General features: G+C 51.5%; 1 protein-coding gene across 1 annotated transcript; it reads left to right on the forward strand.

Annotated features, from left to right (window-relative positions):
* Nucleotides 1-3,387: 3,387 nt before the first annotated feature.
* On the forward strand, nucleotides 3,388-9,074 carry CCDC177 (coiled-coil domain containing 177). Its single transcript, XM_036913368.2, has 2 exons — nucleotides 3,388-3,491; nucleotides 4,384-9,074. The coding sequence occupies exon 2, from the start codon at nucleotides 4,408-4,410 to the stop codon at nucleotides 6,505-6,507; it is 2,100 nt and encodes a 699-aa protein (XP_036769263.2). The 5' UTR covers nucleotides 3,388-3,491; nucleotides 4,384-4,407; the 3' UTR covers nucleotides 6,508-9,074.
* The last annotated feature ends 3,905 nt before the right edge of the window (nucleotides 9,075-12,979 follow it).

Genomic DNA, 12,979 nt, shown 5'->3' on the forward strand with positions numbered 1-12,979 from the left:
AGACAGGAGAGAGCTCTCTCTCTCTTTCTGCTTTCTGCCATGTAAGGATACAAGAAGATAGCCATCTGCAAACCAGGAAGTAGGTCCTCACCAGACACCAGATCCACCAGCACCTTGATCGTACCCTTCCCAGCCTCCAAAACTATGAGAAATAAATGTTCAAGCTATGTATAGTATGGTATATAGCATGTTATAGCAGCCCAAACTGACTATACTACATTAAGGGATATAATAGGGTACTTAATAAATTATTATCTCTAAGAGTCTGTCCAAGGCAAAACAACAGTCCACATTGTGCCTCACTCTTTAAAAAAGTTGAGGCTCAGAGAGGCTAAAAAACTTGATTAAAATCATACAGCCTGGCTGAGTCAACATCTAAACAGTCAGTTAGTCTGACTCTTAAGCCTACATTTCTCACCACCATGTCCACCACCCCACTCTCAAGGGGCAGGTGCATGTTCTCCAACTTGGCTGCTTTCTTTACTGGGTACTATAATAAAGTTGGATTTAAGACCCTTGATCCTTTGCAGGGTAGGACTCCCAAACTGAAGGACATCAGTACTTAGCCTGTGTGAAACCCATCTCCTGAAGTGTCCAAGGCACTCAAAAACAAGAGGGGACAGATAACTGACCAGCCAGTGGTGCCCCATTGATTGCCAAGCTGGTTTTGCTGATCTGGGTGGCTACATCACAGTTCTATTCCAGAGGCCTCTTCCCATGCCCTCTCCTTCTAAGGCCTTCCCAGATGAGAATCATTCTGTAGTCAAGGATGGAACACTTTGTGAACTTCCCCCTAAAAAAGTACAGATACTCCACACATTTCCTTACTGATTCTGACCACACCTGTAGGTTGAGGTTTATCAAAATGAATGGTAACTATTTTATCACTGCTTATTAACAATGCATTAGTCTAGGTACTTAGCATATAGTTTTTCCAGTTCTTCTGTCAACAACCCTGGAAGGCTATTATTATCCCTACTTATTACAAAAATGTTTTCATAGCCAGCATTATTCATCTGTGAGGTTGGCAATTTAATGAGATTCTATGCAAAGAGGAAAAAAACAAAGTTGGGAGAGGTTGGCTTGCCCACCCCACTCATCTCCATTTGAATCCACATCTCACCAGATACTCTACTGGGTATGGAAATATGATGCATGGGATCCACTTCAGGATCAGAGAGCACCAGGTCTAAAACCCAGCCCCACCGCTTACTGGCCAACTGACCATTGCTCCTTTTCTCTATTGAGAGCAATTCTCCATGGCATTTCTAATATGCTGTAAAAAAGGCTTTTATTCTGAACCATTTTTCAAGGATGTTTGTATAGCAAACATCCTTATGAAATAGAGTCTCCATCCAGGTCAGAGGGTAGATTTGTTTTCTGTTCAGGATAATAAAGATATTGCCTCCCTCTGGGGCAAATGTTGAACAGGTTTGCCAGGAGTCCTCATTGAAAGATTAAGATTTACTAAGCTTTGGATCATTTAGCTGACACAAAACCATTATATGTACAATCTCTATCTGGGCCCACCTCTCCTTTGTGCCATGGAACTTGGGGAGCAAGGAGAGCCAGCAGAAACATGAACCTCATCTGTTGTACCCTGAGTAACAGAGTCCTTTGTTTCTGACCCAGGAGTGTCTTATCTTCTGTTAACATCTATGAAACTGTGGCAGGCTAACATGATATCATGCAAGCAGGGTAAAATCTCAAACCCTTCACAATTCTTAACACTCTCATTCAAATGTCAAAAAAGTAACAATTCTTAACACTCTCATTCAAATGTCAAAAAAGTAACTCTCACTTTCTCACCTCCCATTAATCTCAACCTTCTATGGTTTGGCATCAGACCCCCACCACAATACTGAAGCCGTTTTTGCCCTGGGCACCAAAGACCCTCCCACTGACCATTTCAGTGGGTATTCGATTCCAGGTGAAATTTTTCTGGACCTCTGCAGCCTTATCACTAGGGCACTCTCTCCTGAAGTGCTCTTTTGCTAGCTTCCAGAAGACCATGCTTTCCTGCCTGTCCTTACTGGTCCCCTTCATGGATATGCATATATCCGTTTCCCATAGCAACCCCATCAATGCCCTTCTGCCGCTCGAGTCACTCTGCCTGCCCTTCCTGGGTGATCTCACTCATGCTGTTGGTTTTAGGAACCTCGTATATGGTGATGATACCCTAAACTAGCTCCAGTCCAGACCTCTGACATAACTTACCCAGCCATCTGCTGAGCAGTTCCACCTCAAGCTCCAGAAAGGAACCCATCCTTCCCTGGCCCTCCACACCACCTAATCCTGCCTCTTGGATCCATGCTCTCCATGCGTGTCACCCCCAGCCACCTCACTGCTCCAGGACGCCGTCCTTCGCCCTTCACTGCTTCTCACACCCCAGAACCAAGCTGTTTTTACTCTCTATTTCAGGAATGTGTACTCCCACTGCCCACGTCTTCTACTGTTGTTCCCCCTTAGGCCTCAATTCTTGGGTAACTGCAGTATCCAGCTAACTGAGCTTCCTGCCTCCTCTCACCCTCCTAAAGCCCTCATTCCATTGCTGCCAGACTTATGTTCCTAAAATATATACATCAAATCATGTCATTTTCCTGCTTTAAACCCTTCATTTGCTCCTTACTGCCTATCTGACAATGTCAAGGTTATTAACAATCCCACCCCTCCCACCCACGCAACTGCCTTTCCTCAAAAACTCCTCCCGTTTGCTATGGCCACTACCACTCAAAAAAGGAGAGGAAAAAAAAAAAGGGTGAGAGGACGTGGCTCAAAATAAACGGCACTAACTGGTTTTAATTTGTATTCTCTGGAACCAGGAATTCCCAACATGTTGTATTAAACACTAGCCTACATCTTCTACCTGCTTCAGGCCTATCTAAATGTTCTTACTTTTTCTTAAAAAATAAAAAGTATAATTTGGATCAGGAGCCATCTTTCTACTGTCAATTTGTTTGCTTCTCGGAGCTCCCGTGAGAAGTAAGCCAAGTGATTCCTTCATTCATTCTACCCAGTTAAGGAGCTGAAAGAACACCGTTTCCTGGTGAACGTATACATACGGACGTGTGTGTATATAGACATACCTTTTTCCTCTCTTTTGCTACAAGCGAACAAATCAACACCCTGGAGTGTCCACCAGGAGGCGCTGGGGGCATGGAAAGACCTGCGGTACCTTCGTGGTGGGAGACGCGGCGATGGATGCAGCAGCGATGGAACCCGGCCTCTTTTTTTAAGAATCAGTGTGAGGGAAGGGAACAGATCTGCGTTATTTTAGGGAGACCTTGTCGCACTCCCGCTCCCGCGTGTAGGTAGCGTCTGAGTTGTGTGTGGGCCCCATGGGGAGACGCTGGCGGTGGCAGCTGGGGCTCCTACCGCGGCTGCAGCCGGCAGTAATCCGACCCAGCCTGCGCGAGGACTGAAGAGGCGCACGGAGAGCCTCGAGCTGCGAACAAAAGCCCTCGGCGCGGGGCCGGAGACCGGGACATAAGGTAAGTGAACTGGATCCGGGATGGGGCACTGGCACCGCCGAGCTAGCTGAGCCCCAGAAGCCCACCTCGCTAGGATGCGGTGGGGATACCGAGAAGGCATCTGGGGGCAGGTGTCCGATCCTAGACAAGGGTTGGATGGTGCCTTTAGCACATTCAGACTTAAAGGGAAAGGCGGCATCCGGGAGGATCCAGGCGCCTTCTCCATCCCCAGCAAACACCCAGTGGGAAGGAGGAGGGAAGGCGGGCACTGCTGCTAGGAAGCCCTGCCCAAGAGGCAGGAGCAAGAATTGATCACCCCTCCCCGAGAGGCCTTTTGGAATTGAGGCATTTCTTTCAGTCCTTCCATTCCCCCTGGGCTCTGGGCCTGGGTCTCCTTTGGCAAGGGGAAATCATATGTCATATAAGTCACCGGGCCTCTGAGCTGAATCTCAAACTTCTTTAGGCAAATGGGGCCCTTGCCGCAATGTACTTTGGCGATACACAGGCCTCTTGCTTTTTTGTTCCTGCATTCCGGATCGCCCGCCTAAGCTACAAACAAATAACGCTAATCCTCCCGGGATCCCTGGCAGGCTACTGCCTGCACCGCGATCTTTTCATTTTAACTTGCAGCAGGAAGGAGCTGCATCTAGTGGACCAGACGCCCTGGGGAGCTTGGCCACTGGCCTCCGCCCTGTACTCCGGAGCTGAGCAGATTGAAGCTGCTCCCTATTTACCAGTACCCGCCCCCAACCCCCGCCTGCGTTTTCAGGGCATCGGTATTACAATTTGCGTTCCGCCAGGCTTCTGAGCCTAATCCCAAAAGGATTAAGTTGGAAAAGGGTGAATAGGAATGGGGAGGAGGAAACTGCCCTCAGATGCATTCCTTGATGTTCCTCCGTTGTCATCCGCGCAGACTCCACAAAGGAACAGCTCAGCCATGGTGGACCCCGTGCCTGAAGAAGAGAAGGCGGGAGCCGAGCCTGGAGGTCCGGGAGGGAACGGAGCCTCCGCGCTAGTGCCCGCTGACGCCCAGGGCGCCCAGCAGCCGGCTGCCGCTTCGCCTTCGGCTTCGGCCTCTGCGGCGGTGCCCCACAAGGCTGAAGTCCCGTGCGCAACAGAAGGTGGACGGCGGGAGCAGTCTCCATTGCTGCACCTCGACCTCTTCAACTTCGACTGTCCAGAGGCGGAGGGCAGCCGCTACGTGCTGACAAGTCCCCGCTCGCTAGAGGCTTGCGCTCGCTGCGCCGTCAAGCCAGTGGAGCTGCTGCCACGGGCCCTGGCAGACCTGGTTCGCGAGGCCCCCGGCCGCTCCATGCGAGTGGCTACCGGCCTGTATGAGGCCTACGAGGCGGAGCGGCGAGCCAAACTGCAGCAGTGCCGGGCTGAGCGCGAGCGCATCGTGCGCGAGGAGAAGCGGCGTCTCTTCACGCCGATGGGCCCAGCGGCTGCAGTGGCCGCGGCCTCCGCCCCCAGCGCGGGCAGCTGCAGCAGCGCCAGCCTTCCGGCCTCACCCGCGCCGCGTGCGGCCCGCAAGGCCGCCTCCAGTCCGTCCCCGGCCCGGACTCAACCTCCGCCCGCGGGTTCGCGGGCGGGAAGAAAGAGCCATTCGCTAGATTCGCTGTCCCGCCGGCGCGAGGGCGCCCTCAGCTCTGAGTCCGGCGCTTCGTCTTCGTCCTACAGCGGAGAGAGTCTGCGGGATCTTTGCTGGCCGCCGCGGGCCTCGGCCAGAAACAGCTGCCCGGCGGGGTCGGCCTCCCCCGCGTCCAACCCTCTGGGCCGCCCGGGCGCCCTCGCCCTGATTCCACTCACCGGCCGCAGCTTTAGCCTCGGCGACCTGAGCCACTCCCCGCAGACTGCTCAGCACGTGGAGCGCATCGTGCGTCAAGTGCGCGCCGAGCGGGGCCTGCGCAGGGTACCCGAGCGCGACCGAAAGATCGCGGCGCTCATGCTGGCGCGGCACCAGGAGGAGCGCCTGTTGCTGGAGCAGCGCGCCGCGGCCCACGGCCAGTGGGAGCAGCAGCGTGTGCGCGCCGAACAGCGGCGGGAGCGCGAGGAGCGCGAGAAGCAGCGCGCCCTGGAGCAGGGTCGCCGGGCCTGGGCTGCGCAGGTGGAGGAGCGGCGCGGCCGCCGGGGCCGCGAGGAGCGGGAGGCGGCGCGGCGGCGGCAGCGGCAGTGCGAGCGCAGCGAGGAGCGGCGGCGGGAGCTGGCCGAGCACCAGGGCCTGCTGCGGCGGGAGCGGGCGGAGCGCGCGGCCCGGGAGGACCGGCTGCGCAAGCTGCACCAGGAGCAGAACCTGAAGCAGCGCGAGGAGGGCCTGCAGGAAGGGCGCGAGCGGGCCGAGCAGGTCTGCAGGGAGCGCTCCCAGCGCGCGGTCCGCACCAAGCAGTGTCAGGACGGCCAGCTGCAGCGAGAGAAGCGGGAGCTGAGCCGGGCCGAGCGGGCACGTCACGAGGCGCTGCTGCAAGGCCGGGCCCGGCAGGAGCATGAGGATCGGGAGGGCCTGCGGAGCTCCCTGGAGGCCAGCTTGGGCCGCGCGCAGGAGAACTATGAGCATTTGGTGGAGCAGCGCACCCGGGAGCTGCACGAGCGGGCCCGGCGGGAAGAGCTGCAGGGTCGGCGCGCCAAGGAGGCAGCAGAGCGCAAAGAGCGCGAGCATCAGGCGCACCTGGAGGCGCTGGCCCGGGCAGGGGAGCTGCGACTGCAGCACGCAGCGCAGGCCGCCGAGGAGGCGGTGCAGCAGAAAGCGCGGCGCGTGGGCCAGAGCCGGTTGGAGAAGGAACGGGCCCAACGAGCCAACAAGGAGAAAGTGGAGAGGGACGAAGACTGCCGCCGGCGGGAGCTCCTTCAAGCCATCGGGCGCAAACTGGAGCGCAGCGAACAACTGTCGCGCGAGCGGCGTAGCGCGCTAGAGAGCGCCCGTTCCACAGCCCGGGCCTCCTTCCACGTGCGCGAGAAGGTGCGCGAGGAAACCAACACGCGCTCCTTCGACCGCATGGTGCGGGAAGCCCAGCTGCGCGCCAGCCTGGACCGCAAATGACCGCCTCTCTGAGCCGGTCAGTTAGCCACGCGCAGCCCTGTGGAGCCTCCCTTGGCCACTTTGACCCGACTGTGGGAATCTCCTGCCAGGGCACAGCATCTTGGCCTCCCCAGGCTTCTGTCCAGTGAGGCAATGAGACAGAATGGACATGTGAAAACTCAGCCACTTTGTTTTTAAAGTCTGCCTTCGTTTGGAAATGACAGGACAATCGTGATCATATCTGCCCTTGGTTCCCACACCAACCCGTGCCAAGCTTCCCTGTGTGTCCTGGGGTTGGAACAGAAAAGAGCTGGGAGAAAGGGGCTGGGTCAGGACTAGGGAAGGGACCCCAAGGAGAGCGTGCAGAGGTGGTTGTCCCCTCTGCAACCATCACCCCAGCACCTTTCGCATATTGGTGTCTGAGGCGACTGAGGTCACTGTAGCTGAAGAGGCAGCTCCTTGGCTCACCTCCGTTTTTTAAGTATGGCACGTTGCACAAAGCCTGGAGGCCTCGCAGAAAACCACAGCTCTTCAGAGATGTTAGGCTGCACTCAGGTGGCCCAAAAAGCTATTGATTTTTGTATGGTTGACTTTTAATCTGCCACTTGAGCAAATTCTGGTCTTAGTTCTGATGGTTTCTCAGTTGATTCCCCTAGTTTCTCCAGTTAGACAATCATGCAAATAATGGGCAAGTTGTGTCTGTTTTCCTCTCTCCTAATTCTCCCAAGTGACACAAAAAATCGGTGGGTTTGGTGATGCTATTTAGCTTTATTGGAAGCCCCCAGCCTCTGAGGGAGGTGAATTCCATAGGCAGCAGTGTACCCCCCTCCCTCCGATTACATTTGCAGGGTAATTTCTGGAGAGGCGGTGTTTGATGGCCACCTCCTTGTGTGGAGCCCATTCCTCAAAGACAATAGTCAGGCCTTAAGAAGTAGAGCTACCTTGTGTGCCTGCCCAGGCCCAGCCTGCCCACATCTCCAGCCCTGGATGCCATCCCAAGGGCGGGCCCCTGGGATTTTGGAGTGTAGGATTCCCCCCGTGAGGGAATCATCACAGCTGCTCTGAGGGCAGGGTGCCTTGGCGGCTGGCGCTGACTCTGAGTTGTGCTTCACTATCGTTAATGGTGTCACTTCTCCTCCTCCCCTCCCCGACATGAAAGGAAAAGAGAATCTCCCTCCTTAAATTCCCCCATTTCCTCTCACCTAGGCCTGAAAGTATTCAATGGTCTCTCTGTGCCTCACCTTTCCCACGGGCCGGAGGGGGCCATCAGTACTCTTCTCCTGGTACCTCAAAGTCTCCCAGAGCCAAAGCACCGCCTCAGTATTATTTGTTGGTCTTCTTCGTGCCTTTCTTGACCTGGAGCCAGGAGGCAGGAGGGCTGCTGTTGGCCTCATTTATTTCTGGGAATATGGATTCCTGGCATTGGAAGGGGCAATGTGTCCTGGCCTGATGGTCATTTAGCCTCTGGGGAAACATACTTGCAAGACCAGGCCACTCCCCAGTCCAGAAAGTCCCATTCCATTGTCCTCTAACTTTAACCGTTAGAGAATTTCCCTTCCATGGAGTCAAAATCCACTCCCAGCCATACCACCCACTGGCTCTGCTTTCATCAGGGAAGGTAGAAAGTAAAACATTACTTTTTACATTAAATCAGGATCAGGAAATAAGTTACCAAAATAAAAAAAAAGAATCAGGGTAGAGAACTGCTCTATTAGACATATTTCATGTATATTCTGCTGGGCAGAATTGTCCCTAAAACACCTGATATTATTCTCACCCTAGATGAATCCTCCCTCCCCTCAATCACATGTCAACAAGTATCAGAATATTGTGTAGAAGGAACCAGTACTAAGGTAGTACACTTCAGCTGTTGTGAAACCAGGAAAGGAGCTGTGCCAAGGTGTGCATCTTGAATGGATGAATTTTTCCCTCAAATTTTCTTCTTGTCAGCAACCAGTATAGTGAACTGTAATAACCGGCATTGTCTGTGAGTGAGGTCTTAAACTAAAAGGTCAGTGTGATACTAGTTCTTACTTTGTGGTTCCTGACTTGCTAGAGAGCTTTTGAAACCTTGATAGAAAGTTCCACCTAAAATTATGTACTTCTGAAGTATGTGCATTCACGTGAGAAGGATGGAACCTGGTTTTTTTGAATGAGGTACTGAAAGGTACTTAGGTGATCTTGCAGTTTGTTTTCTGACTTACTGAGTGACTGTGGGTAGATCACCTCTCTGGGCCTTGGTTTCCCTACCTGTAGAATGGGGATCATGGTTGCAGCCCTCCAGATAAAAACACTGTGAGAAGGACTCACAATCTCAGCGGTGCTCTCAGCTCTACGACTTCGGAACTGCAGGTGGAATCACTATAAATAGAAAAGTTCTTGTGCCTGTACTAGGCCTAGAGAGTGTAATGTACTGTTGTGACTTAACACAGAAAGGAATGGTCTTGAAAAGCACATTACAGATCATGGTATTACCTGTGAGGCAAAGGCCCAGGTCTGAATGTTACCAGATTTGAGTTTGCACTTACAGAAAAGCACTGTGAAAAGGAAAAGCTTTTAAAAATCCATATAGCTAAGTAGAATTAAAGCTAAAACAGAAGCGAAAACTACTAATAGTAAAGAATAGTTCTCCCAAATTTCAGACCATACCTTAGAGCCACTTTTATATTCTAGGATAAGTGACCATGTTACCCTTTGACGAGGAGCAATTTCCAGAATCCTTTGCTGGGCCGGTATGTATATTCTTCTCTAACAAGTGATGCCAGAGAGAAATGCTTCTTATTTTGAAATGCAGCAAGAGAAAATATTGGAGGGGTGGCGGGTGGTGAGGATGGATGGAGAAAAGCTTACTTCCCTCTATGTGAACATTCTACCAAATGCCCAGAATTTGTCTCAGAGCATCATGCTGGATGTTTTCTTACCATCCAGAAAATTGCTTCCTTCAAGTGGCCACAGACCTTCACCTTTGCCCCTTGGAAATCTCGTTCAAAAAAGAGAATGTGAAGTGGAGGAGGAGGAATGGGAAGGGTTGGAAGCAACTTCAGTTTGGCTTGTTAGGAAGGGAACAAGCAGGACAGAACTGCTTCAGGTGGAATCATTGGTGACGCTAGCCCAGGGTCCTGCTCAGGCAATGGCCAGTGCCTACACCACATCTGGACAGGAACACGGGAAGTTCTTTTCGGAAGCACCCAGACTGTGAGTCTTCACTGGGAGCAATAACCCAGGTTTAACAAAGGCAACGAGTCTGTGGGGTAGTGAAGGCATAATGAGAACGCAGTTTGTGTTCAGGCCACTCTGTAAAGTCCACCACTTATCATTCCCTCTCCTTTAAAAAGTCTTTTGAAACAGGGGTGACTGACTCTACATAAGGGGCTAAATCTTGTTCCTATTGAATCCCCTGTACCCATGGTTTAGCACCTCACATATTGTAAGCACATAAATACTGGATGAAGAGAGGGGTAGACGATGGATGGACCATGGGCAAATGGATGGTGGCCCGAGGAAATCTGTGTAGACTAGCTGGGGGTGGGCAGGCCTCTGTTCATCTGAGGAATTTGTATTGAACATCTGCTGTGTGCCAGGCACTACTCCACTGCTCTGAGTGCTGTGGAGACAGAGTCTCTGATCATTGACCCTGTGAGCATTTATGCTGCAGTGTCTTGAGCAAATACTTTTGTTTCCCCATTGGGTTTACCTACCTTCCCACTCTGTGTCCCTCCACAGACAGATGTGATGGTCCTTCAAGCACTAATTTCACACCTTTTCAGTTTCCTGGGGTCATGCCATCCACCAACAAATCATCATCTAGTCCTGTCATTCTCTTTCCCTCAGAGGAGCCTTGATTAATCAGGCCAAATTCATAAGGTCATGTACTTAATCAGCTTTAAATTACAGTAAAAAGGGAGAGAGACATTAATTACCTTCAAGGGCATTATCCCTCATGCCTTTGAACAGTCAGCATAAGTAATGATTGAAAACTGAGCCTCCGGCGGTGCATAGTCCCAGATTGTCAAAACGGGACACAAGCCCCAGCCTTTGATTGTTCTTGTGAGAAGAAAGTCAACATTTCAGCAGCATTTCCAGTTTAAAAGTCCCAACAGAAAGAAATTTCTGATCAATACTGAATGGATGAGAAAGTTTAGAGGACCACAGTGCCCCACGTAAGACTTCCAGGTACTGAGGTCACCTGTATGTTGCTATGTGGACTTGCCTTTTCTCCGTATAACCCCATCTCCACCCTGCAGGTCCCAGGGAAACATCTGGCAGAGGAATGAAAAGAAACATAGCATTTCTTGACACAGCCCAGAAAGGGTTTTTGGGGGACCCAGCAGATAACTCTCAGATCGAGAAATGTTTGCTGTGACACATTCGGCTTTGGGTGCCTGATGTGGCACTTTCAGTATTACACCTGATCACATGCTTGTGACTACAGAAGAGTGCCTCATCCGTCCACTCACGTATGTGCTGTCTTGCACAGAGCTCTGGTGCTCTCTCCATGGGAGCCTCCTGCCAGCTGCATGCATCCCCCTGCACATCCCCAGCCCTTCATACTGTCCCCTGGTGCAGCTTTGGCTTCACGTAGGTCAGGGTTGGGACAAAGGGTGGAGCTGGTAGCAGATGTTAGGATATAGAAGTGGAGGGTGATTTCTTTCTAAGGTACACTGGTAATCATCATTTGCAAGGTTGTTACTTCCTGATTCATCAAATGCTGTTATATGTCACATGAGCACAAAAATCTCATCCAAGTGATTTTTCAATTAGCTGCCATTGTTGAGGCATTCATGCCTTTCATCCTGTCCACTTGTACTGTATGGATGGCACATATGTATGTCAGACATTTGCACAATTCACAGGACCATCTTAAAGATGATCCATATCTACTCCTGTATTTGAGTGTATGCATGCATGCACAGCACACTCCTACTGATCCCAGCATCAGCATTTTCGCAGAGGTAGGGAACCTGCAGCCCTCTCATTCTTCCAGGGAAGGGTAAGCTCTGGGGAAACTGAGCTGCCCCTTGGTGAGGGTCCATTTTGATTCCATCTACCTCCAGCTCCAAGGCTGTTTCAGGTTCTGGCTTGTAAGCATGATGTCCATCTTTCCCAAATCCATCACTGAGCCACGTAGGTGACAGTCTTCATACTGCTACCACACTTCTCCTTCCCCCTGCTTAGTGTGAGAGACTGACTAGGAAATGGAATTTGGATGCCAAATTCTTGACATTTGGAACATCTCGGTGTGACAGAAGGATTAATCTCTACAAAGTTTGAAACATCCGGTCCATGTGGTTGCTGTACCTTTATGGCAAAGAGTTTGGCAAAGGAACAAGTGTCTTGATGTATTCAGACTACTACCTACTATTCCACATGCCCCTCCTGTCATCTGTAAAGGGCAGGCAATAGATCTGCTTGGTAGGGAATTGTTAAGTGAGTTAATGCTTGGAAAGCAGCACAGCTCCTGGCAAAGAGCACTCAATTCATGGATATTGTTATTCTGAAATTAGGAAGATGGAAAAAGAAGGGATGAGAGTGGGTAAACGTCAGCCAGGTGGTACTGGCAGGCACTAGGCTGGGATGGCAGCCCTTTGCTCCTGTCTCTCTCAGTTGCTGTGCCACCATCCCCCTACCAATGCAAAGGAATGCGCTCTGGAGTGGTTCCCCCAGTAGGGCAGTAGTCTGGGGTCTAAGGAGGGATTACCTTGTTTACCAAAGGTTTGGCAATAAAATTGACTTCTGTTGATAAGTTCTGAAATTTTATTTTAAAATTTCCTAAGTAATGATTAAAATGACAGAATGTTTGAAATTTATATATTTTCCTTGGGGAAAAGAGGATGTGTTTCCCTCTTGGTTAGACCCAAATTCTATAGTAGCATTGTGGGAGAAGCACTGGCACTGCAGGTGGATGCCTGGCAAAAGCTCTGGGACATGCCACCATCTTTGCCGTGGTCACGTGGGAGTGAGAAAGAGGGCTGGGACAAGCCAAGCCTGGGAGCGCGCTAATGGGCTCACTGTAGGCACAGATGTTGGAGCTGGGAGGAGAGGGGCAGGTGTGCATTAGCACTGCTTCATCCTCATCAAATGACTTGTACTGAGAAGACTCAGAAAATGCCACAGTCTTTTATCTGGCCCCCACCTGCCCTCAGACAGCTGCACGGGGGTCAGCCGCAGGACTGAGTTAGTAAAAGTCCGTTCCCTACTCTGATCACATGTCAATGCACAGAGTAGCTGAACAGGCCCGCTGGCCCCAGCTTGTTTTCACTTGTGCATCGAGAAGTGAGGAGCTTTCCTGCTTTATCACCTTTCTTCTGCCCTTGGATACCCTAAGGGAGGCCCCAGTGAACCTTAGAGGCTTCCTGGGCCCTCAGCAAAACAGTGAAGTAGGCAGAGTGTGCCTCCCAGAAACACCTGTTTGTTTGAAGAGAACCTGCAGGGTGAACAAATTGCATAGCCAAAGGGAACAATTGCTGGGACCAGGGGGTGTAATGATAGCTTA

The sequence above is a fragment of the Manis pentadactyla genome, chromosome 11 (assembly GCF_030020395.1).
Source record: "Manis pentadactyla isolate mManPen7 chromosome 11, mManPen7.hap1, whole genome shotgun sequence".
In the NCBI taxonomy this organism is placed as follows: Eukaryota; Metazoa; Chordata; class Mammalia; order Pholidota; family Manidae; genus Manis; species Manis pentadactyla.